We start from the raw sequence: 25,677 nt of genomic DNA, 5'->3' as shown, positions 1-25,677 counted from the left end.
AGCTCATTTGTCCAAGTTCCCAGTTGTCTTGAACTCAATAAAGTCAGATTTTGCAGTTCCGAGTTAACAGTTGTTTTGAGGCCGGCACAAATCATGCTTCATTGACTGTATGGCCAGTGTTGAATGTTTATAATTATAAACTAGGAAACGAGAACCTTAATCTCAGACTTGGGACCACACAGCCACTTCACTGAATAGCAGGCTAATGATTGCTTTGCAATGCTTGCAGTTAGCCACGGATTCCTTCCAAACCACTCATTGTTGAATTTGCAATTTCCAACTTGTTGTGTAATGTTTATGTCCAATGGTCGTTGAGCACCGATACGTTTTATCTATAATTTTTCTTCATTATTTCTCTTCATATGACAAGGATTAAAAAGGATTTGCCAGTAGATTGTCGACTTGATTCATGATGATGACTGCTAGCTAAGATTTTGAAAGTATGATGTTGACATGTTGACAGTCCAATCAAAGCTACGTTAGATATAACGTGATTTGACGTCATTTTATCTGTGGTCAATGAACTTGAGCCTTCTTGGATGGGCACTTCTAATGTAACTCTATGGCAGCACCCAAGGGGCTTGAATTTTCAAGCTCTACCCCTAGACTTGGCAGTGATGTAGTGTCCCCATGAGTGACAGAACACTGAGCCAATCATGGGCGGAATGCTCAATATTTTCTGCTGGGTCGCCCCACCACCACAGAAAGCGCTGAGCTAGGCTGAAACACCTGCATTTTGGAGCTGTTTTACTCAAGAAAACAAAAAAGAGACCATGTTTGTCTGCAGCTTTATTAACTCAATGATATATATTTTACATTGTTGCAAACTGATATGTGACACATATTAATGCCAAAATAACAGGCAAGCCCCCTCAATTTTTTATTTTATATATAAATATATATTTTTTTTTGCTAAAAATGTGGGTCTCAAAACAGGTGTGGCCCTGGCCTGAATGTCGGGTCACCACTGTTTGAGACGCAGACCTGGTGTTGTCTGGGTGAATTAGGATAAACCAGCTCCACATAATGGAATTATCCAGAAGGGAGGGTACTCAGAGCTGTGGAAGAAACCTCCAGTGGGCTTTAGAAAATGGTACCTTGACACGGTCTGGGAGAGGAGAAGACGAGAGGAGAGAAGGAGACGAGAGGAGGAGACGAGAGGAAGAGTGGGGAAGAGAGGAAGAGTGGAGAAGAGAGGAGGAGGTGGAGGAGAGGGAGAGGAGGAGAGAAAAGAAGAGGAGAAGAGAGGAGGAGACAATAGGAAAGGAGAGGGAGAGGACAGTGAGAGGAGAGGAGGAGAGGAGAGGAGAGGAGGCGACAAGAGGAGAGGAGAGGAGAGGAGAGGAGAGGAGAGGAGAGGAGAGGAGAGGAGAGGAGAGGACAGGAGAGGACAGGAGAGGACAGGAGAGGACAGGAGAGGAGAGGCAGTAGGGGAATGACCACGTGTTTTATTAGTTAGTACATCAATTGGATCATTATCCTGTCCTGCAAAGCATTCGAAATGTATGGAGTACTTTTGGGTGTCAGGGAAAACGTATGGAGTAGAAAGTAGATTATTTTCTTCAAGAATGTAGTGAAGTAAAAGCGTGCAAAGCTGTCATCAAGGCAAAGGGTGGCTACTTTGAAGCATCTCAAATATAAAATAGATTTTGATTTGTTTAACACTTTTTTGGTAACTACATGATTCCATATGTGTTTTTATATAGTTTTGATGTCTTCACTATTATTCCACAATGTAGAAAATAGTAAAAATAAAGATAACCCTGTAATGAGTAGTTATGTCCAACCTTTTTGACTGAAACTGTTTATACGGTTGAAGTCGGAAGTTTACATACACTTAGGTTGGAGACAATAAAGCTAATCTTTCAACCACACCACAAATTTCTCTTTAACAAACTATAGTTTTGGCAAGTCAATCAGGACATCTACCTTGTGCATGACACAAGTAATTTTTCCAACAATTGTTTACAGACAGATTATTTCACTTATAATTCACTGTATCACAATTCCAGTGGGTCAGAAGTTTACATACACTAAGTTGACGGTGCCTTTAAAAAATTTGGAAAATTCCAGAAAATGATGTCATGGCTTTAGAAGCTTCTGATAGGCTAATTGACAGCATTTGAGTCAATTGGAGGTGTACCTGTGGATGTATTTCAAGGTCTACCTTCAAACCAGTGCCTCTTTGCTTGACATCATGGGAAAATCAAAAGAAATCAGCAAAGACCTCAGAAAATAAATGTAGACCTCCACAAGTCTGGATCATTCTTGGGAGCAATTTCCAAACCCCTGAAGGTACCACATTCATCTGTACAAACAATGCTACGCAAGTATAAACACCATGGGACCACGCAGCCGTCATACCGCTCAGGAAGGAGACGCGTTTTGTCTCCTAGAGATGAATGTACTTTGGTGCGAAAAGTGCACATCAATCCCAGAACAACAGCAAAGGACCTTGTGAAAATGCTGGAGGAAACAGGTACAAAAGTATCTATATCCACAGTAAAATGAGCCCTATATCGACATAACCTGGAAGGCCGCTCAGCAAGGAAGAAGCCACTTCTCCAAAACCGCCATAAAAAAGCTAGACTACGTTTTGCAACTGCACATGGGGACAACGATCATACTTTTTGGAGAAATGTCCTCTGGTCTAATGAAACAAAAATAGAACTGTTTGGCCATAATGACCATCTTTATGTTTGGTGGAAAAAGGGGGAGGCTTGCAAGCCGAAGAACACCATCCCAACCGTGAAGCACGGGGGTGGCAGCATCATGTTGTGTGGGTACTTTGCTGCAGGAGGGACTGGTGCACTTCACAAAATGTTCTTTATGAGGACGGAAAATGACGTGGATATATTGAAGCAACATCTCAAGACATCAGTCAGGAAGTTAAAGCTTGGTCGCAAATGGGTCTTCCAAACGGACTTTGACCCCAAGCACACTTCCAAAGTTGTGGCAAAATGGCTTAAGAACAACAAAGTCAATGTATTGGAGTGGCCATCACAAAGCCCTGACCTCAATCCTATAGAAAATTTGTGGTCAGAACTTAAAGTGTGTGCGAGCAAGAAGGCCTACAAACATGACTCAGTTACACCAGCTGTGTCAGGAGGAATGGGTCAAAATTCACCCAACTTATTGTGGGAAGCTTGTGGAAGGCTACCCGAAACGTTTGACCCAAGTTAAACAATTTAAAGGTAATGCTACCAAATACTAATTGAGTGTATGTAAACTTCTGACCGTTTGGGAATGTGATGAAATAAAGAAAAGCTGAAATAAATCATTCTCTACTATTATTCTGACATTTCACATTCTTAAAATAAAGTGGTGATCCTAACTGACCTAAGACAGGGAATTTTTACTAGGATTACATCTCAGGAATTATGAAAAACTGAGTTTAAATGTATTTGGCTAAGGTGTCTGTAAACTTCCGACTTCAACTGTAGATACACAAACATGACATTGACATCATCTAATATCCAGTGACAGTATTCACAATGTTGTAGCTAGGTCTATACACATGGCCCAAATCAACGTTACCAAACCATTTGTTGCTTTGTATCTGCATCATTTCAAAACTGAAAAAGTCACAGTGTTGGGATTGATTATATTTATGTATGTACTGTTTTGACGTCGCAGTCTCACACACACACACACACACACACACACACACACACACACACACACACACACACACACACACACACACACACACACACACACACACACACACACACACACACACACACACAGACTTATTTCTTGTCACTCCTCTGTCGGACTCCCTCCTGTTGTTTCTATCTGACATCATGTGATCAAAGTGGAGAAGTATGTATTGATGTGCTGGTTTACGACACTCTTTTACGGCACCTGTGGTATATGTATGGCAATGGCGGAATAACATGAAAAACTTGTTAACTATGGTTGATGGTGACGGTCTTCTTTGCTCACTGTAACCAACAAAGTACCACGAAGTATTGAGCTGCATTGCTGTACATGACATTTATCTCCTTCAGTGGACACAGCTTTTTTAATAGAACTAGGGGCATTTTTGTTTTGACAACAACAGAAAGACAGGAAATATGGAGAGCGTTGATCTGTGGTGCTGGACAGGGTTGGGGAGTAACTAATTACATGCAATCAGTTACAATATTTTTTGTATTTTTTGTTTTCAGTTACTTGTAATCTTTTTTATTTTTTGTAATCATTTATGTTACCAGCTAAAATATTGTAATCAGATTACAGATACTTTTGAAAATCTAGATGATTACTTCTTGGATTACTTTTAAATATTTACGAAAAAATACATAAAATCAAATAGTTTTTGTCACATGCTTCCTGAACAACAGGTATAGACCAACACTGAAATTCTTACGGGCCCTTCCCAACAATGCAGAAAAAAATAGAGAAATAGAGGAAACAATTGAAGAAATATTTATATAATAACACAAGGAATAAAATAGAAAAATAATGACACAATAATTACATTATGACATCTTTTTGTTTTCTCATTGACATTCCATTCATCATTGGAAAAAGGTGCACGTTTAAGTTTGTTCCACCTGAGCGAGGCTGACCACAAGTCAGAGACCACTATGATGACACACCAAATGCGTTTGATGGATCCTTTTTGTATTCTAATGCCTCTTAAAGGGAAAGTAACCCGGAAGTAATCAGATTACGTTACTGAGTTTGGGTAATCCAAAATGTATGTTATTGATTACAATTCTGGACAGGTAACTAGTAACTGTAACGTATTACATTTGAAAAGTAAGTTACCCAACCCTGGTGCTGGATGTTGACTAAGTTTGGAATTGTGGTCTGGTGTCTCTGTGTTTACTTGTGGTCTGGTGTCTCTGTGTTTACTTGTGGTCTGGTGTCTCTGTGTTTACTTGTGGTCTGGTGTCTCTGTGTTTACTTGTGGTCTGGTTTGTCTCTGTGTTTACTTGTGGTCTGGTTTGTCTCTGTGTTTACTTGTGGTCTGGTATGTCTCTGTGTTTACTTGTGGTCTGGTGTCTCTGTGTTTACTTGTGGTCTGGTGTCTCTGTGTTTACTTGTGGTCTGGTGTCTCTGTGTTTAATTGTGGTCTGGTTTGTCTCTGTGTTTACTTGTGGTCTGGTGTCTCTGTGTTTACTTGTGGTCTGGTTTGTCTCTGTGTTTACTTGTGGTCTGGTATGTCTCTGTGTTTACTTGTGGTCTGGTGTCTCTGTGTTTACTTGTGGTCTGGTGTCTCTGTGTTTACTTGTGGTCTGGTTTGTCTCTGTGTTTACTTGTGGTCTGGTTTGTCTCTGTGTTTACTTGTGGTCTGGTTTGTCTCTGTGTTTACTTGTGGTCTGGTGTCTCTGTGTTTACTTGTGGTCTGGTGTCTCTGTGTTTACTTGTGGTCTGGTGTCTCTGTGTTTACTTGTGGTCTGGTGTCTCTGTGTTTACTTGTGGTCTGGTGTCTATGTGTTTATTTGTGGTCTGGTTTGTCTCTATGTTTACTTGTGGTCTGGTATCTCTGTGTTTACTTGTGGTATGGTGTCTCTGTGTTTACTTGTGGTCTGGTGTCTCTGTGTTTACTTGTGGTCTGGTTTCTCTCTGTGTTTACTTGTGGTCTGGTTTGTCTCTGTGTTTACTTGTGGTCTGGTTTCTCTCTGTGTTTACTTGTGGTCTGGTTTGTCTCTGTGTTTACTTGTGGTCTGGTTTGTCTCTGTGTTTACTTGTGGTCTGGTTTGTCTCTGTGTTTACTTGTGGTCTGGTTTCTCTCTGTGTTTACTTGTGGTCTGGTTTGTCTCTGTGTTTACTTGTGGTCTGGTGTCTCTGTGTTTACTTGTGGTCTGGTGTCTCTCTGTTTACTTGTGGTGTGGTTTGTCTCTCTGTAGACTGGTTTCTGAGGGACAGTGGACGGTAGCCATACAGCCGTCGTTCAAATGGTCAAGATTCCCGTGTTTTCATGTTGTTAGCTAAATAATCCTCTTTCTTTTCTTCCTCATCTCCCTCCTCTGTCTCGCTCCCTCTCTCAGAGTATAGGTAAAGGCTCGTTGTGGTCCATAGATCCAGAATACAGACACAACCTGATCCAGGCCTTGAAGAAGACCCCGTACCACCCCTACTCCCCGGGACTGGTTACCCCCTTCACCTCTTCTCCCACCTCTCCTCAGGCATATCACAGGTAACTATACACCTCTCACTCTCTCTTTACTCATTCTATCCGCTCATTTACTCCTCCTATGTAGCATTTCCCCCCTCCCTTGCTTTTCCCTCAGGCATATCACAGATAACCACACACCTTTCACAGTCTCGCACATGTGCACGCACGTACACTACATGACCAAAAGTACAGTATGAGGACACCTGCTCGTCGAACATCTCATTCCAAAATCATGGGCATTAATATGGAGTTGGTGCCCCTCCTTTGCTGCTAGAACAGCCTCCACTCTTCTGGGAAGATTTTGGAATATCGCTGCAGGAACCTGTACATCAATTCAGCCACGAAGGCATTAGTGAGGTCGGGGCGCTGATGTTGTGCGATTAGGCCTGGCTTGTAGTCGGCATTCCAGTTCATCCCAAAGGAGTTCGATGGGGTTGAGTTCAGGGCTCTGTGCAGGCCAGTCAAGTTCTTCCACACTGATCTCGAAAAAAACATTTCTGTATGGACCTCGCTTTGAGCACGGGGGCATTGTCATTCTGAAACAAGAAAGGGCCTTCTCCACACTGTGTCCACAAAGTTGGAAGCACAGAATCTGCTAGAATGTCATTGTATGCTGTAGTGTTAAGATTTTCCTTCACTGGAACTAAGTGGCATAGCCTGAACCATGAAAAACAGCCCCAGACCATTATTCCTCCTCCACCAAATTTTGCAGTTGGCAACTATGCATTCGAGCAGGCAGCGTTCTCCTGGCATCTGCCAAAGCGTGATTCATCACTCCAGAGAACATGTTTCCACTGCTCCAGAGTCCAATGGTGGGGAACTTTACACCACTCCAGCTGACGCTTGGCATTGCGCATGGTGATCTGAGGCTTGTGTGCGGCTGCTCGGCCATGGAAACCCGTTTCATGAAGCTCCCGACGAACAGTTCTTGTGCTGATGTTGCTTCCAAAGACAGTTTGGAACACGGTAGTGAGGGTCGCAACCGAGGACAGACAATTTTTACACGCTATGCGCATCAGCACTCAGCGGTCCCGTTCTGTGAGCTTGTGTGGCCTACCACTTTTTGGCTGAGCCATTGTTGCTCCTTAATGTATCCACTTCACAACAACAGCACTTACAGTACAGTTGACCGGGGCAGCTCCAGCAGGGCAGAAATTTGACGAACTGACTCGTTCATCCTATGACGGTGCCACGTTGAATGTCACTGAGCTCTTCAGTAAGGCCATTCTACTGCCAAGGTTTGTCTATGGAGATTGCAAGGCTGTGTGCTCAATTTAATACACCTGTCAGCAACAGGTGTCGCTGAAATAGTCAAATCCACTAATTTGAAGGGATGTCCACACACTTTTGTATACAGTATAGTGCACGTACGCACACACACACATACACGCACACACACACTTCCCCCATACACTCCCCTCACACACTCCCCTCGCACACTCCCCTCATACACTCCCTTCACACACTCCCCTCATACACTCCCTTCACACACTCCCTTCACACACTCCCCTCACACACTCCCCTCACACACTCCCCTCACACACTCCCCTCATACACTCCCCTCATACACTCCACTCACACACTGCCCTCATACACTCCCCTCACACACTCCCTTCACACACTCCCTTCACACACTCCCCTCACACACTCCCCTCACACACTCCCTTCACACACTCCCTTCACACACTCCCCTCACACACTCCCCTCACACACTCCCCTCATACACTCCCCTCACACACTCCCCTCATACACTCCCCTCATACACTCTTTCCCTCACTTTCTGCCCTCTTACTTCTCCTTCCTTCTGTTCTTTCTTCTCTCCCTCTCTTTTTGTCCCCCCAATTTATCCTCCAACCAATTCTCCCATTTCATCTGCACATTCTATTCCCTCCCTTCCTCCCCACATCCCCCTCTTTTTACCTGCCTCTATACTTCCCTGTTACCCCCACAACACCAACCCTCTCCCTCTCCTTTCCCTTCCTCTCCTGTTCTCTCTATTCCTCTTGTTTTCTCTCATCCCAGAGGGTATGTCAGAGGGAATCACGATTCATCTAGAGATTTTTTCCTCTCTCTTCTCTTCTCCTCCGACTCCCAGTCGGTCAGCCAGTCAGACAGTCGGTGAGCCAGTCAGCCAGTCGGTCAGCCAGTCGGTCAGCCGGTCAGACAGTCGGTCGGCAAGTCAGACAGTCGGTCGGCCAGTCAGACAGTCGGTCGGCCAGTCAGACAGTCGGTCAGCCAGTCAGACAGTCGGTCAGCCAGTCAGAGAGTGAGTCAGTCAGTCAGACAGTCGGTCAGCCAGTTAGCCAGTCGGTCGGCCAGTCAGACAGTCGGTCAGCCAGTCAGACAGTCGGTCGGCCAGTCAGACAGTCGGTCGGCCAGTCAGACAGTCGGTCGGCCAGTCAGACAGTCGGTCGGCCAGTCAGACAGTCGGTCGGCCAGTCAACCGGTCGGTCAGCCAATCAGACAGTCGGTCAGCCAGTCAGACAGTCGGTCAGCCAGTCAGACAGTCGGTCGGCCAGTCAGACAGTCGGTCAGCCAGTCAGACAGTCGGTCGGCCAGTCAGACAGTCGGTCGGCCAGTCAGCCGGTCGGTCGGCCAGTCAGACGGTCGGTCAGCCAGTCAGACAGTCGGTCAGCCAGTCAGACAGTCGGTCAGCCAGTCAGACAGTCGGTCAGCCAGTCAGACAGTCGGTCAGCCAGTCGGTCAGCCAGTCAGCCAGTCAGCCAGTCAGACGGTGGGCAGGTTGGCTCGCAGAACCACTGGACTGTGTAAGAGGGAATAGTTGGCTCGACGTAAAACGTAAAAGTGTAATTTCTAACAATGAGGGATGGGGAGGTAGAACAAATTGGACGATGGTAGAAAAAGGAATATGTCCGTTTCTCCACTACATACAGCATGGAAGAAGGGAATAAATGTGAATACATTTCCTATTGAGACTTGCCTGGGATGGACATACAGTTGAAGTTGGAAGTTTACATACACCTTAGCAAAATACATTTAAACTCAGTGTTTCACAATTCCTGACATTTAATCCAAATAAAAATGCCCTGTCTTAGGTCCGTTAGGATCACCACTTTATTTAAAGAATGGGAAATGTCAGAATAATAGTAGAGAGAATGATTTATTTAAGCTTTTATTTCTTTCATCACATACCCAGTGGGTCAGAAGTTTACATACACTCAATTAGTATTTGGTAACATTGCCTTTAAATTGTTTAACTTGGGTCAAACGTTTCAGATAGCCTTCCACAAGGTTCACACAATAAGTTGGGTGAATTTTGGCCCATTCCTCCTGACAGAGCTGGTGTAACTGAGTCAGGTTTTTAGGCCTCCTTGCTTGCACATGCTTTTTCAGTTCTGCCCACACATTTTTTACAGGATTGAGGTCAGGGCTTTGTGATGGCCACTCCAATACATTGACTTGTCCTTAAGCCATTTTGCCACAACTTTGAGAGTATGCTTGGGGTCATTGTCCATTTGGAAGACCCATTTGCGACCAAGCTTTACCTTCCTGACTGACGTCTTGAGATGTTGTTTCAATATATCCACATCATTTTCCTCCTCATGATGCCATCTATTTTGTGAAGTGCACCAGTCCTTCCTGCAGCAAAGCACCCCACAACATGATGCTGCCACCCCCGTGCTTCATGGTTGGGATGGTGTTCTTCGGCTTGCAAGCCTCCCCCTTTTTCCTCCAAACATGACGATGGTCATTATGGCCAAACAGTTCTATCTTTTAGTTTCATCAGACCAGAGGACATTTCTCCAAAAAGTAAAACTTTGTCCCCATGTGCAGTTGCAAACTGTTGTCTGGCTTTTTTATGGCGGTTTTGGAGCAGTGGCTTCTTCTTTGCTGAGCGGCCTTTCAGGTTATGTCGATATTGGACTCGTTTTCCTATGGATATAGATACTTTTGTACCTGTTTCCTCCAGCATCTTCACAGAGTCCTTTGCTGTTGTTCTGGGATTGATTTGCACTTTTCACACCAAAGAACGCTTCTCCTTCCTGAGAGGTATGACGGCTGCGTGGTCCCATGGTCTTTATACTTGCGTAATATTGTTTGTACAGATGAACGTGGTACCTTCAGGCGTTTGGAAATTGTTCCCAAGGATGAACCAGACTTGTGAAGGTCTACAATTGTCTTGGCTGATTTCTTTTGATTTTCTCATGATGTCAAGCAAGGAGGCACTGAGTTTGAAGGTAGGCCTTGAAACACATCCAAAGGTACACCTCCAATTGACTCAAATGCTGTCAATTAGCCTATCAGAAGCTTCTAAAGCCATGACATCATTTTCTGGAATTTTCCAAGCTGTTTATATGTAGAGTCAACTTAGTGTATGTAAACTTCTGACCCACTGGAATTGTGATACAGTGAATTATAAGTGAAATATTCTGTCTGTAAATAATTGTTTACAATTGACTTGTGTCATGCACAAAGTAGATGTCCTAACCGACTTGCAAAAATTATAGTTTGTTAAGAAATTTGTGGAGTGGTTAAAAAACGTGTCTTAATGACTCCAACCTAAGTGTATGTAAACTTACGACTTCAACTGTGTGTGGACAGGGTTATTGGAGAGGAGAGCAAGTAAACAATTCTGTAGTCGGTAAACAGCATGAGAAGAACAGGCATGTCAGTGTCCTTCAGTGAGTGGTATTGAGACAGTATCAATGTCAGGTCAAGTATGATGGTCAATGTTAGGGTATAGCCAGGCTCTACAGAATGTCTGGTTGTTAGGGTATAGCCAGGCTCTACAGAATGTCTGGTTGTTAAGGTATAGCCAGGCTCTACAGTGTGCCTGGTTGTTAGGGTATAGCCAGGCTCTACAGTATGTCTGGTTGTTAGGGTATAGCCAGGCTCTACAGTATGTCTGGTTGTTAGGGTATAGCCAGGCTCTACAGTATGTCTGGTTGTTAGGGTATAGCCAGGCTCTACAGTGTGCCTGGTTGTTAGGGTATAGCCAGGCTCTACAGTATGTCTGGTTGTTAGGGTATAGCCAGGCTCTACAGTATGTCTGGTTGTTAGGGTATAGCCAGGCTCTACAGTATGTCTGGTTGTTAGGGTATAGCCAGGCTCTACAGTATGTCTGGTTGTTAGGGTATAGCCAGGCTCTACAGTATGTCTGGTTGTTAGGGTATAGCCAGGCTCTACAGTATGTCTGGGTTGTCAGGGTATAGCCAGGCTCTACAGTATGTCTGGTTGTTAGGGTATAGGCAGGCTCTACAGTATGTCTGGTTGTTAGGGTATAGGCAGGCTCTACAGTATGTCTGGTTCTTAGGGTATAGCCAGGCTCTACAGTATGTCTGGTTGTTAGGGTATAGCCAGGCTCTACAGTATGTCTGGTTGTTAGGGTATAGCCAGGCTCTACAGTATGTCTGGTTGTTAGGGTATAGCCAGGCTCTACAGTATGTCTGGTTGTTAGGGTATAGCCAGGCTCTACAGTATGTCTGGTTGTTAGGGTATAGCCAGGCTCTACAGTATGTCTGGTTGTTAGGGTATAGGCAGGCTCTACAGTGTGCCTGGTTGTTAGGGTATAGCCAGGCTCTACAGTATGTCTGGTTGTTAGGGTATAGGCAGGCTCTACAGTATGTCTGGGTTGTCAGGGTATAGCCAGGCTCTACAGAATGTCTGGTTGTCAGGGTATAGCCAGGCTCTACAGTATGTCTGGTTGTTAGGGTATAGCCAGGCTCTACAGTATGTCTGGTTGTTAGGGTATAGCCAGGCTCTACAGTATGTCTGGGTTGTCAGGGTATAGCCAGGCTCTACAGTATGTCTGGTTGTTAGGGTATAGCCAGGCTCTACAGTATGTCTGGTTGTTAGGGTATAGCCAGGCTCTACAGTATGTCTGGTTGTCAGGGTATAGCCAGGCTCTACAGTATGTCTGGTTGTTAGGGTATAGGCAGGCTCTACAGTATGTCTGGGTTGTCAGGGTATAGCCAGGCTCTACAGAATGTCTGGTTGTCAGGGTATAGCCAGGCTCTACAGTATGTCTGGTTGTTAGGGTATAGCCAGGCTCTACAGTATGTCTGGGTTGTCAGGGTATAGCCAGGCTCTACAGTATGTCTGGTTGTTAGGGTATAGCCAGGCTCTACAGTATGTCTGGTTGTTAGGGTATAGCCAGGCTCTACAGTATGTCTGGTTGTTAGGGTATAGCCAGGCTCTACAGTATGTCTGGTTGTTAGGGTATAGCCAGGCTCTACAGTATGTCTGGTTGTTAAGGTATAGCCAGGCTCTACAGTATGTCTGGTTGTTAGGGTATAGCCAGGCTCTACAGTATGTCTGGTTCTTAGGGTATAGCCAGGCTCTACAGTATGTCTGGTTGTTAGGGTATAGCCAGGCTCTACAGTATGTCTGGTTGTTAGGGTATAGCCAGGCTCTACAGTATGTCTGGTTGTTAGGGTATAGCCAGGCTCTACAGTATGTCTGGTTGTTAGGGTATAGCCAGGCTCTACAGTGTGCCTGGTTGTTAGGGTATAGCCAGGCTCTACAGTATGTCTGGGTTGTCAGGGTATAGCCAGGCTCTACAGTATGTCTGGTTGTTAGGGTATAGGCAGGCTCTACAGTATGTCTGGTTGTTAGGGTATAGCCAGGCTCTACAGTATGTCTGGTTGTTAGGGTATAGCCAGGCTCTACAGTATATCTGGGTGTGCTAGGGTCAAGGTGTTGCAATACATCACATCCAGAACATTTAGGGGTTCTATGGGCAGAAAGAGGAAGTGAGAAAGGGTAGAGCATGCTAGGTATCTTTTCAGCAACCAGGCACATTCCTTCACACCCCATAGGCATCTGGATGGGGGAGAGGGGGAGGAGGGAAGAGGGAGTCTCGAGGGAAGTAGGGGGAGAGAGGGAGGACAAGGGCTGAATGACCGTCTGCCACGAGTTAGCGCCTCACGAACCGATTAATGCACTGGTTGCTAGGCGACGGGAACGCCTCCATGGCAACACATGGGCTGAGACTGGTGCAGCCTCACCACATAGCTATTTGTTGCCTGGTGAGAGAGAGAGAGAGAGAGAGAGAGAGAGAGAGAGAGAGAGAGAGAGAGAGAGAGAGAGAGAGAGAGAGAGAGAGAGAGAGAGAGAGAGAGAGAGAGAGAGAGAGAGAGAGAGAGAGAGAGAGAGAGAGAGAGAGAGAGAGAGAGAGAGAGAGAGAGAGAGAGAGAGAGAGAGAGAGAGAGAGAGAGAGAGAGAGAGAGATACACACACAGAGGGAACTGAACATGTGAGTGTGTGTGTGTGTGTCTGTGTGCTGTGTGTGACTGTATTCTCCTGCAATTGTGTGGGTGTGTGCAATATGTGTCTGTTTGTCTATTTGTTATGTGTTTGTGCGCGTGTTCGCGACTGTGTTCGTCCATGTGTATGTGTGTGCATCCGTGCAAGCTCGTTTGTGTGTGTGTTGGGGGCCCGTCATGAGAAATCACCTCTGTGGACCACATCAGTTGGGCTGTAATTCTCTTTGGTAATCATAGGGATAGATTAATGTTAATGCAAGGGCTTCCAGGAATATAATCACTGTAATCAGAATCAGTGGCTTATGGGCTAAAACCCCAGCTTTCATTTCAGTTTGTCTGGGTCTCAAAAAGCTTCTATTCTCTATATACAGTGTTTTCCCTAAGTACATGGAGTTTCCAGCCAAATAGAAATAGTAGCCAGCCAGGGAGTTCCAGGCTGGGGGGGTCCGGGTGACATGCCCCCTTGAAAAAAATGTCAGAACAAGCTATTTTGGTACATTCTAATGCCTTTAATTCCATTTGAAATACACAGCTAAATTATTGAATACTTTAACAACTTTACCTCACAGAATGGTTAAATTCATTTTGGTATTGAGTAGAAAGACATGACTATACAAATAAAATGACTGAAAATGAAATCAGAGAGACAGTATGAATTCGGCTTGTTTTTAGTTGTTTTGGATATCGTCTAAGCCTATACAATCAGCACTATTTTCTAATAAGATAACCTTTTTTAACATTAAACCTTTAGATTAAAGTCATATTTACTGCAATATAGGAATTGCTATAATGATGTTTGTTCTTCAAATTATGTATTTTATTGGGTTAGGGAACCAATGTGTCATTTTTTTATTTGGGTGAACTAACCCTTTAACAGTCAATCACTGTGGTTGGGATTGCCAGGGAATGGGGCATGTTGTTTGTGAGTCACAGAGTTGATAGGGTTACAGACCTGTCAATCAATCACTGTGGGTGGGACTTTGAGGGAAGGCGGTAGATTAGTAACCTAGTCAGAAAAACGTGTCTAATCTACTCTTTCAATGTCATTTGTTTTGGCAAAAATCTAAGAAAAAGTTTGTGTTCTGTCAACACTGTTGAGAAACATTATACACTGAACAAAAATATAAACGCAACATGTAAAATGTTGGTCCCATGTTTCAAGTGCTGAAATAAAAGATACAAGAAATATTCCGTTCACACAAAAAGTGTATTTATCTCAAATGCTGTGCACAAATGTGTTTACATCCCTGTTAGTGAGAATATGTCCTTTGCCAAGATAATCCATCCACCTGACAGGTGTGGCATATCAAGAAGCTGATTAAACATCATGATCATTACACAGGTGCACCTTGTGCTGGGGACAATGAAAGGCCACTCTAAAATGTGCAGTTTTGTCACACAACACAATGCCACAGATGTCTCAAGTTTTGAGAGAGCGTGCAATTGGCATGCTGACTGCAGGAATGTCCACCAGAGTTGTTGCCAGATAATTTAATGTTCATTCCTCTACTATAAGCCACCTCAAACGTAATTTTAGAGGATTTAGCAGTACATCCAAAACACATGCATATCTGCATATCTGTATACCCAGTCATGTAAAATCCATAGATTAGGTCCTAAGGAATTTATTTCAATTGACTGATTTCCTTATATCAACTGTAACTCAGTAAAATCTTTGATGTTGAGTTTATATTTTTGTTCAGTATAGAATGACAGGAAAATGGCAAAAAAAATCAGAGGGAGTTCCCCCAGACCCCTCACTTTTATACAACATCAGGCGCATAGACCTAAAGGTATGATTGAAGAATGAAGCAGGTGTTAAACATGGGCTTTACTACACAGAAAGCAGCAGTTGACTACTTCATCGTCAACACATTAATCAAATCACTAGGCCTAAATCAATATCTTAAATAATACCATTTAAGTATCATTATCTTTCACAACCTTCAATCTATTTTATTTTTATCATATTTTTGACCAGAATGAGTCTCTCTCTCCACGACCTATTGTTCCTGCAGTGAGAATTCAGCATCTTTGTAACGATCTTCTTCGTTTGATGAACAGGAAGGATCGGACCAAAACGCAGCGTGGTAAGTGTTCACGCTTTATTGAAAACTGAACACTAAATTCAAAATAACAAAGTGAATAAACGAAAATCGAAACAGTCCTGTAAGGTGCAACAACACAAAACAGAAAACAACTACCCACAAACACAGGTGGGAAAAGGCTACCTAAGTATGGTTCTCAATCAGAGACAACAATAGACAGCTGCCTCTGATTGAGAACCACACCCGGCCAAACACATAGAAATAGAAAACATAGAACAAAAACATAGAATGCCCACCCCAACTCACGCCCTGACCAAACCAAAATAGAGACATAAAAAAGGAACTAAGGTCAGGGCGTGACAATCTTCATCAAATGTTTTTATAATTTATCTGCAAATAATCGCCAAAAAGCAGTGGTATGCAAATTAGGTATGCAAATTAAAGAGCCAAATGAACGTCTCGCTAACCGATGCGATTCGGTTCCCAACGTTCACCTAAAAGATCTGTTAAAAAAGAGCCAATCGTTCGCGACCAACCCATCACTTGCCTACACTTACGAGTCACTTTAACGGTCACCGGCATCTGGTGAGTGGCGCTGTTTTGCTGTTTTTTGTTTCAGCTAGCTTGCTGTTAGCTATCTCTTTAAAAATAATGACTGTGAAACATGGTTGCATTTAAACTTTAGATGACAGGTTAGTGAGATGGTGATGAAATGCATTTACAATGGGAAGTGATAGCTAGTTTGTTAATTTTATTTTGGAATGAAATGGTTCTGCTTTTTATATAGTTCTGATTTTATGGGGGCTACTGGAGTGAATGGGCAGCTGATTCTTTAACATTATTTGATGCTGTGTGTGACTGCTGTTGCCTGTCTGTCAGCCGTGTCTACATTTGAAGTCGGAAGTTAACATACACTTAGGTTGGAGTCATTAAAACTCGTATGTCAACCACTCCACAAATTTCTTGTTAACAAACTATAGTTTTGGCAAGTCGGTTAGGACATCTACTTTGTGCATGATACAAGTAATTTTTCCAACAATTGTTTACAACCAGATTATTTAACTTATAATTCACTGGATCGCAATTCCAGTGGGTCAGAAGTTTACATACACTAAAATGACTGTGCCTATAAACAGCTTGAAAAAAATCTAGAAAATGATGTCATGGCTTTAGAAGCTTCTGATAGGCTAATTGAATTTTTTTTTGTCATTTGGAGGTGTACCTGTGGATGTATTTCAAGGCCTACCTTCAAACTCAGTGCCTCTTTGCTTGACATCATGGGAAAATCAAAAGAAATCAGCCAAGACCTCAGAAAAAAATTGTAGAGCTCCACAAGTCTAGATCATTCTTGGGAGCAATTTCCAAACGCCTGAAGGTATCACATTCATCTGTACAAACAACAGTACGCAAGTATAAACACCATGGGACCACGCAGCCGTCATACCGCTCAGGAAGGAGACGCGTTCTGTCTCCTAGAGATGAACGTACTTTGGTGCGAAAAGTGCAAATCAATCCCAGAACAACAGCAAAGGACCTTGTGAAAATGCTGGAGGAAACAGGTTCAAAATAATCCATATCCACAGTAAAACGAGTCCTATATCGACATAACCTGAAAGGCCGCTGCTCCAAAACCGCCATAAAAAAAGCCAGACTACAGTTTGCAACTGCACATGGGGACAAAGATCGTACTTTTTTGAGAAATGTCCTCCGGTCTGATGAAACAAAATAGAACTGTTTGGCCATGATGACCATCGTTATGTTTGGAGGAAAAAGGGGGAGGCTTGCAAGCCGAAGAACACCATCCCAACCGTGAAGCACGGGGGTAGCAGTATCATGTTGGGGGGTGCTTTGCGGCAGGAGGGACTGGTGCACTTCACAAAATAGATGGCATCATGAGGCAGGAAAATTATGTGGATATATTGAAGCAACATCTCAAGACATCAGTCAGGAAGTTAATAAAGCTTGGTCGCAAATGGGTCTTCCAAATGGACAATGACCCCAAACATTGTACCAAAGTTGTGGCAAAATGGCTTCAGGACAACCAAGTCAATGTATTGGAGTTGCCATCACAAGCCCTGACCTCAATCCTATAGAAAATGTGTGGGCATAACTGAAAAAGTGTGTGCGAGCAAGGAGGCCTACAAACATGACTCAGTTACACCAGCTGTCAGGAGGAATGGGCATAAAAAAGAACACAGGTGCAGAGAGGCGGGGCTGACGGACAGCACAGTGTTGCCCTGACATCGCTGGGTTTGTGACTGACAGGCGCCTGTCCTATCAATAGATCACTAGAAGATGTATATCGTTCATTCTAGCGGACAAGGCTAAAGACTTTTCTTACAAGCGAATTCAAAAGATGAAATGAACAGAATGCTAGTTATTTCATGAGGTGGAAAAGAGAAAACACTGTATATAAGGCAGTACTTTTGACCATGGCCCTGGTAATACGGTGCAGTTTCGGACGCACACTTTCTGTCTGTCTGAAGCAGCCTGCAGCAGAGCTTACATGACCAAATGATTAACCATCTCTCTCTCTCTCTCCTCCCTCTCTCTCATCCCTCCCTCCTCTCTCTCTCTCTCTCTCGCTCTCTCTCTCCTCAGTCCTATACTTTGGCCAAGGAGTCCCTTCTTCAGAAAGAATGGAGTTCTCTTACAAGGTAGGATACCACTCAGCATTGCTTGTCTTTTTTGTGTGTCTGTATCTATCTCTCTCTCTCTCTCCCTCTCTCTCTTCCTCTCTCTCTCCCTCTCTCCCCCTTTCTCTCTCTCTGTCTCTGTCCCTCCCTGACACTCTCTCTCTCTCTCTTTCCTCACACTCTCTCTTTCTCTCTCTATCATCTCAGATGCCAACTCCTGTGTTATCCGGAGTTCTGAATCATTTTTTAGAAGGCACCTTGAGAATACCAAGTGCTGCGTCCTGACACTTGACAACATTCCAGAGGATGCTTCTGTTTGAGTGGGCATTTGAAAGTAAAACAATCTGATCTGAAGCTTGGGAAGGCATCCTGTGATTGTTTTTCCACCTCCATTTTATCTCTCTATCCCCCTCTCGCCTTTCTATCTCCCTTCACTTTCCATCGCTCATCACTTTTCCTCTCTCTCTCTCTCTCTCTCTCTCTCTCTCTCTCTCTCTCTCTCTCTCTCTCTCTCTCTCTCTCTTCACTTTCTCTCTCTCTCTCTCTCTCTCTCTCTCTCTCTCTCTCTCTCTCTCTCTCTCTCTCTCTCTCTCTCTCTCTTCACTTTCTCTCCCTCTCCTTGACTTCCTCTCCCTCTCTTCTGTCCCTTGTGGGCTGGCTGGCAGTTTAAATGGACATTCAATTCCAATCACAGTCTATTTTGAGAGTACAGTGGGACAGCGGTGCTCTAAATGGAGGGAAATGGATACATTAGATGTCTGGTCCGTGTCCTCCATCCCCTCCACCACCATGCCTTGGCTGTGATAATGGAGTAATGGTCAAGGAGCCCATGTAGAGAGTGTCTGAGGGGCCCGGCCTCCCTACAGACCTGCCTGTGACTGATGGGTCTAGCGGATGGGAGGGAGGGGTGAGGAGTTAGAAAGGATGGATAAAGAAGTTGGGGAGATAGTGAACAGATAGCGAGGGATAGAGAGAGGGAGGGTGATAAACAGGAAGAGAGACAGAGAGGTGAGATACAGTATAGTACAGTGGAGTCTACTCAGAGGAGGAAGGGGAGGACCATCCTCCTCAGTGAATTTTCATTCCACCAATTCTGTTGAAAAACGTTTCTTAAAACTTCTTAAGACTAGGGTGCACTATTTTCACATCCGGATGAAAAGTGTGCCCAAAGTAAACTGCCTGCTACTCAGGCCCAGAAGCTAGGATATGCATATAGAAAACACTCTAACGTTTCTAAAACTGTTAAAATTATGCCTGTGAGTATAACATAACTTATTTGGCAGGCGAAACCCCGAGGACAAACCATCCAGGATTTTTTGTTGTTGTTGAGGTCACTCTCTTTTCAATGGGTTTTCTATGTGGATCTAGATTTCTAAGGCACTTGCTTGCAGCTCCTATCGCTTCCACTAGATGGCAATAATCTTTAGAAATTGGTTGATGTTTTTCCTTCGAGAAATGAAGAAGTAGCCATTTCCTTTCTGGGAGTAGAGCCAAGTGCACTGTTGTGGTTGGGGCGCACGACCTGAAAGCTCGCTCCACTTTGTTTTCGTCCGGTATTGAACACAGTTTATTCCGTCTTAAATTTTATCGATTATTTACGTTTAAATATATATAAAGTTGGATTAGGAAAGTTGTTTGAAATGTTTGGATCAAGTTTACAGGTAACTTATTAGATACTTTGTAGTCATGTTGCGCGAGTTGGAACCGGTGTATTTTCTGAATCAAACACGCCAAATAAATGGACATTTTGGAGATATAACGACGGAATTTATCGAACAAAAGGACCATTTGTGATGTTTAATGGGCATATTGGAGTGCCAACAGAAGAAGATCTTCTGTCACGTTCCTGACCTGTTTTCCCTTGTTTTGTATTTGTTTAGTATGGTCAGGGCGTGAGTTGGGGTGGGCATTCTATGTTATGTGTTTCTATGTTGGGTTCGTTGTATTAGCCTGATATGGTTCTTAATCAGGGGCAGGTGTTTTACGTTTCCTCTGATTGAGAACCATATTTAGGTAGGCTGTCCACACTGTTTGTTTGTGGGTGATTGTTCCTGTGTCAGTGTTTGTGCCACAAGGGACTGTTTCGTTCGTTCGTTTGTGTGTACGTTCCTGTTCGTGCGTTCTTGTTTTATGTTCTCAAGTACAGGTCTGTTCACGTCGTTTATTGTTTTGTAGTTTGTTTAAGTGTTTTTCCGTCTTCGTTATTATAAATAAATCATTATGTATTCAACCCACGCTGCATATTGGTCCGATCCATGCTCATCCTCGGACGAGGAGAAAGACGAGCGTTACATCTTCAAAGGTAAGGCATGAATTATATTGTTATTTCTGACTATTGTGTCGCGCCTGGAGGGTTGAAATATGATTTTCATGTGTTTGTTTGATGGGGTGCTGTCCTCAGATAATAGCATGGTGTGCTTTCGCCGTAAAGCCTTTTTGAAATCTGACACTGTGGCTGGATTAACAAGAAGTTCATCTTTAAACCGATGAATTATTATTATGAGTATTTCTGTTTTTGAATTTGGCGCGCTGCTATTTCATTGGGTGTCAAATCAATGTAACGTTCTTCGCCAGGCGAAAGAGAGGAGGACCAAGATGCAGCGTGGTGAGTATTCATTTTAATCAGAATACTTAAACAACGAACAAAACAATAAACCGACAAACGAACGAACAACGTAACAGTCCCGTATAGTGAACACAAACACACAGGAAACACAGTAACAGGAACAATCACCCACAACCCACAATGACAAAACAGGCTACCTAAATATGGCTCCCAATCAGAGACAACGAAAAACACCTGCCTCTGATTGAGAAGCATATCAGGCCAAACACATAGAAAAAAAAAAACTAGACATACAACATAGAATGCCCACTCCTATCACACCCTGACCAAACAAAACATAGAAATATACAACGCAAACTATGACCAGGGCGTGACAGTAGCAAATAGACTGAGGGGCAGCTCCGGACTGAGGGGCAGCTCCGGACTGAGGGGCAGCTCCGGACTGAGGGGCAGCTCCGGACTGAGGGGCAGCTCCGGACTGAGGGGCAGCTCCGGACTGAGGGGCAGCTCCGGACTGAAGGGCAGCTCAGGCGGCTCAGGCGCCTCTGGACTGCCCTTCAGAAGGGACAAAGAAACAGACAAACTAGACATACAACATAGAATGCCCACTCCTATCACACCCTGACCAAACAAAACATAGAAACATACAACGCAAACTATGGCCAGGGCGTGACAATCAATCCCGTTAACGGGATTGGCGCGCGAAGGGATCTCTAAGAAGTTAAACGGAAACAAACGGAACGAAATGGGGATAAACATACCAGAATTTGTCCAAAAGAAACTCTCGTTTGCAACTGTTGATTACTAATGATTACACCCCAGATCAGCTAGTTGCAGGCAAGAGTGTGCAAGTTGGTATTGAATGTGTCACCTACATTGTAAACTTTTATTCATAGGCTAGGTTGTAGCAACCACATGATGGGTATTGGGAAAATGTAATTATCATGTAGTAGCATGTAGGAAATCTCCCGGGTGGCGCAGTGGTCTAGAGCACTGCATCGCAGTGATAGCTGCGCCACCAGAGTCTCTGGGTTCACGCCCAGGCTCTGCCGCAGCCGGCCGCGACCGGGAGGTCCGTGGGGCGACGCACAATTGGCTTAGCGTCGTCCGGGTTAGGGAGGGTTTGGCCGGTAGGGATATGTGGATATTGTAAAGTGTGTAAAGTGTAAAGTGGATATTGTAAAGTGGTTGTTCCACTGGATATCATAAGGTGAATGCACCAATTTGTAAGTCGCTCTGGATAAGAGCGTCTGCTAAATGACTTAAATGTAAATGTAGCCTAAACCTATCGATGTTACATTGAACTGGGTGAATGGAATATGAATGACAGTCTTCCAATATGCTGGAATAGAAAAATGCCATGCTCATGAGATAATTGTCCTCCCCTCTTTAATGGCACTGACCGCCACTGGTATCGTAGTGGACAGTGGACAGACACTATTACCTAAATTAAATTCCGTTCAAAAAGTTTTATTGGCATGGAAAGTGTAAGAACTTACATTACACTATCTGCTCACTATGCCAGTCTCACAGCTCACTATGCCAGTCTCACAGCTCACTATGCCAGTCCCACAGCTCACTATCCCAGTCCCACAGCTCACTATCCCAGTCCCACAGCTCACTATCCTAGCCTCACAGCTCACTATCCCAGTCCCAGAGCTCACTATCCCAGTCTCACAGCTCACTATCCCAGTCTCACAGCTCACTCTCCCAGTCCCACAGCTCACTATCCCAGTCTCACAGCTCACTATCCAAGTCTCACAGCTCACTCTACCAGTCCCACAGCTCACTCTCCCAGTCCCACAGCTCACTATCCCAATCCCACAGCTCACTGTCCCAGTCTCACAGCTCACTCTCCCAGTCCCACAGCTCACTATCCCAGTCTCACAGCTCACTATCCTAGTCTCACAGCTCACTATCCCAGTCCCACAGCTCACTGTCCCAGTCTCACAGCTCACTATCCCAGTCCCACAGCTCACTATCCCAGTCTCACAGCTCACTGTCCCAGTCTCACAGCTCACTATCCTAGTCTCACAGCTCACTATCCCAGTCCCACAGCTCACTGTCCCAGTCTCACAGCTCACTATCCCAGTCCCACAGCTCACTATCCCAGTCTCACAGCTCACTGTCCCAGTCTCACAGCTCACTATCCCAGTCCCACAGCTCACTATCCCAGTCTCACAGCTCACTGTCCCAGTCTCACAGCTCACTATCCCAGTCTCACAGCTCACTATCCCAGTCCCACAGCTCACTATCCCAGTCTCACAGCTCACTGTCCCAGTCTCACAGCTCACTGTCCCAGTCTCACAGCTCACTATCCCAGTCCCACAGCTCACTGTCCCAGTCCCAGTCCCACAGCTCACTATGCCGGTCCCACACCTCACTATCCCAGTCCCACAGCTCACTCTCCCAGTCCCACAGCTCACTCTCCCAGTCCCACAGCTCACTCTCCCAGTCCCACAGCTCACTCTCCCAGTCCCACAGCTCACTCTCCCAGTCCCACAGCTCACTATCCCAGTCCCACAGCTCACTGTCCCAGTCCCACAGCTCACTATCCTAGTCTCACAGCTCACTATCCCAGTCCCACAGCCCACTGTCCCAGTCCCACAGCCCACTGTCCCAGTCCCACAGCCCACTGTCCCAGTCCCACAGCCCACTGTCCCAGTCCCACAGCTCACTCTCCCAGTCCCACAGCTCACTATCCCAGTCCCACAGCTCACTGTCCCAGTCCCACAGCTCACTCTCCCAGTCCCACAGCTCACTATCCCAGTCTCACAGCTCACTATCCTAGTCTCACAGCTCACTATCCCAGTCCCACAGCCCACTGTCCCAGTCCCACAGCCCACTGTCCCAGTCCCACAGCCCACTGTCCCAGTCCCACAGCTCACTCTCCCAGTCTCACAGCTCACTATCCCAGTCCCACAGCTCACTGTCCCAGTCTCACAGCTCACTATCCCAGTCCCACAGCTCACTATCCCAGTCTCACAGCTCACTATCCTAGTCTCACAGCTCACTATCCCAGTCTCACAGCTCACTCTCCCAGTCTCACAGCTCACTATCCCAGTCCCACAGCTCACTGTCCCAGTCCCAGTCCCACAGCTCACTATGCCGGTCCCACACCTCACTATCCCAGTCCCACAGCTCACTATCCCAGTCCCACAGCTCACTCTCCCAGTCCCACAGCTCACTGTCCCAGTCCCACAGCTCACTGTCCCAGTCCCACAGCTCACTATCCCAGTCTCACAGCTCACTCTCCCAGTCCCACAGCTCACTATGCCGGTCCCACACCTCACTGTCCCAGTCCCACACCTCACTGTCCCAGTCCCACAGCTCACTGTCCCAGTCCCAGTCCCACAGCTCACTATCCCAGTCCCACAGCTCACAATCCCAGTCTCACAGCTCACTGTCCCAGTCTCACAGCTCACTATCCTAGTCTCACAGCTCACTATCCCAGTCCCACAGCCCACTGTCCCAGTCCCACAGCTCACTATCCCAGTCCCAGTCCCACAGCTCACTATGCCGGTCCCACAGCTCACTATCCCAGTCCCACAGCTCACTATCCCAGTCCCACAGCCCACTGTCCCAGTCCCACAGCTCACTATCCCAGTCCCACAGCTCACAATCCCAGTCCCACAGCTCACTATCCCAGTCCCACAGCTCACAATCCCAGTCTCACAGCTCACTGTCCCAGTCCCACAGCTCACTATCCTAGTCTCACAGCTCACTATCCTAGTCTCACAGCTCACTGTCCCAGTCTCACAGCTCACTATCCTAGTCTCACAGCTCACTATCCCAGTCCCACAGCTCACTGTCCCAGTCCCACAGCTCACTATCCCAGTCCCACAGCTCACTGTCCCAGTCTCACAGCTCACTATCCTAGTCTCACAGCTCACTGTCCCAGTCTCACAGCTCACTATCCTAGTCTCACAGCTCACTATCCCAGTCCCACAGCTCACTGTCCCAGTCCCACAGCTCACTGTCCCAGTCCCACAGCTCACTATCCCAGTCCCACAGCTCACTATCCCAGTCCCACAGCTCACTGTCCCGGTCCCACAGCTCACTGTCCCGGTCCCACAGCTCACTGTCCCGGTCCCACAGCTCACTATCCCGGTCCCACAGCTCACGATCCCGGTCCCACAGCTCACGATCCCGGTCCCACAGCTCACTATCCCGGTCCTACAGCTCACTATTCCGGTCCCACAGTTCACTGTCCCAGTCCCACAGCTCACTATCCCAGTCTCACAGCTCACTATCCCAGTCTCACAGCTCACTATCCCAGTCCCACAGCTCACTGTCCCAGTCCCACAGCTCACTGTCCCAGTCCCACAGCTCACTATGCCGGTCCCACAGCTCACTATCCCAGTCTCACAGCTCACTATCCCAGTCCCACAGCTCACTATCCCAGTCCCAGTCCCACAGCTCACTATCCCAGTCCCACAGCTCACTGTCCCAGTCTCACAGCTCACTATCCCAGTCCCACAGCTCACTATCCCAGTCCCACAGCTCACTATCCCAGTCCCACAGCTCACTGTCCCAGTCCCACAGCTCACTGTCCCAGTCCCACAGCTCACTGTCCCAGTCCCACAGCTCACTATGCCAGTCCCACAGCTCACTATCCCAGTCCCACAGCTCACTATCCCAGTCCCACAGCTCACTATCCCAGTCCCACAGCTCACTATCCCAGTCCCACAGCTCACTATCCTAGCCTCACAGCTCACTATCCCAGTCCCAGAGCTCACTATCCCAGTCTCACAGCTCACTATCCCAGTCTCACAGCTCACTCTCCCAGTCCCACAGCTCACTATCCCAGTCTCACAGCTCACTATCCAAGTCTCACAGCTCACTCTACCAGTCCCACAGCTCACTCTCCCAGTCCCACAGCTCACTATCCCAATCCCACAGCTCACTGTCCCAGTCTCACAGCTCACTCTCCCAGTCCCACAGCTCACTATCCCAGTCTCACAGCTCACTATCCTAGTCTCACAGCTCACTATCCCAGTCCCACAGCTCACTGTCCCAGTCTCACAGCTCACTATCCCAGTCTCACAGCTCACTATCCCAGTCTCACAGC

General features: G+C 45.8%; 1 protein-coding gene across 1 annotated transcript in view; it reads left to right on the top strand.

Annotated features, from left to right (window-relative positions):
- LOC120019184 (forkhead box protein N3-like) overlaps positions 1 to 25,677 on the top strand; it is a 115,888-nt gene that overhangs the window by 54,060 nt on the left and 36,151 nt on the right. The window contains exons 3-4 of the mRNA XM_038962495.1: positions 6,003 to 6,151; positions 18,006 to 18,061. Of these exons, the coding sequence (XP_038818423.1) occupies positions 6,003 to 6,151; positions 18,006 to 18,061 (205 nt within the window). The remainder of the gene's footprint in view (positions 1 to 6,002; positions 6,152 to 18,005; positions 18,062 to 25,677) is intronic.

This window comes from Salvelinus namaycush, chromosome 24, assembly GCF_016432855.1.
Source record: "Salvelinus namaycush isolate Seneca chromosome 24, SaNama_1.0, whole genome shotgun sequence".
Taxonomy (NCBI): Eukaryota; Metazoa; Chordata; class Actinopteri; order Salmoniformes; family Salmonidae; genus Salvelinus; species Salvelinus namaycush.
The sequence above is the reverse complement of the archived record's forward strand: the minus strand, read 5'-3'. Positions and strand labels throughout refer to the sequence as shown.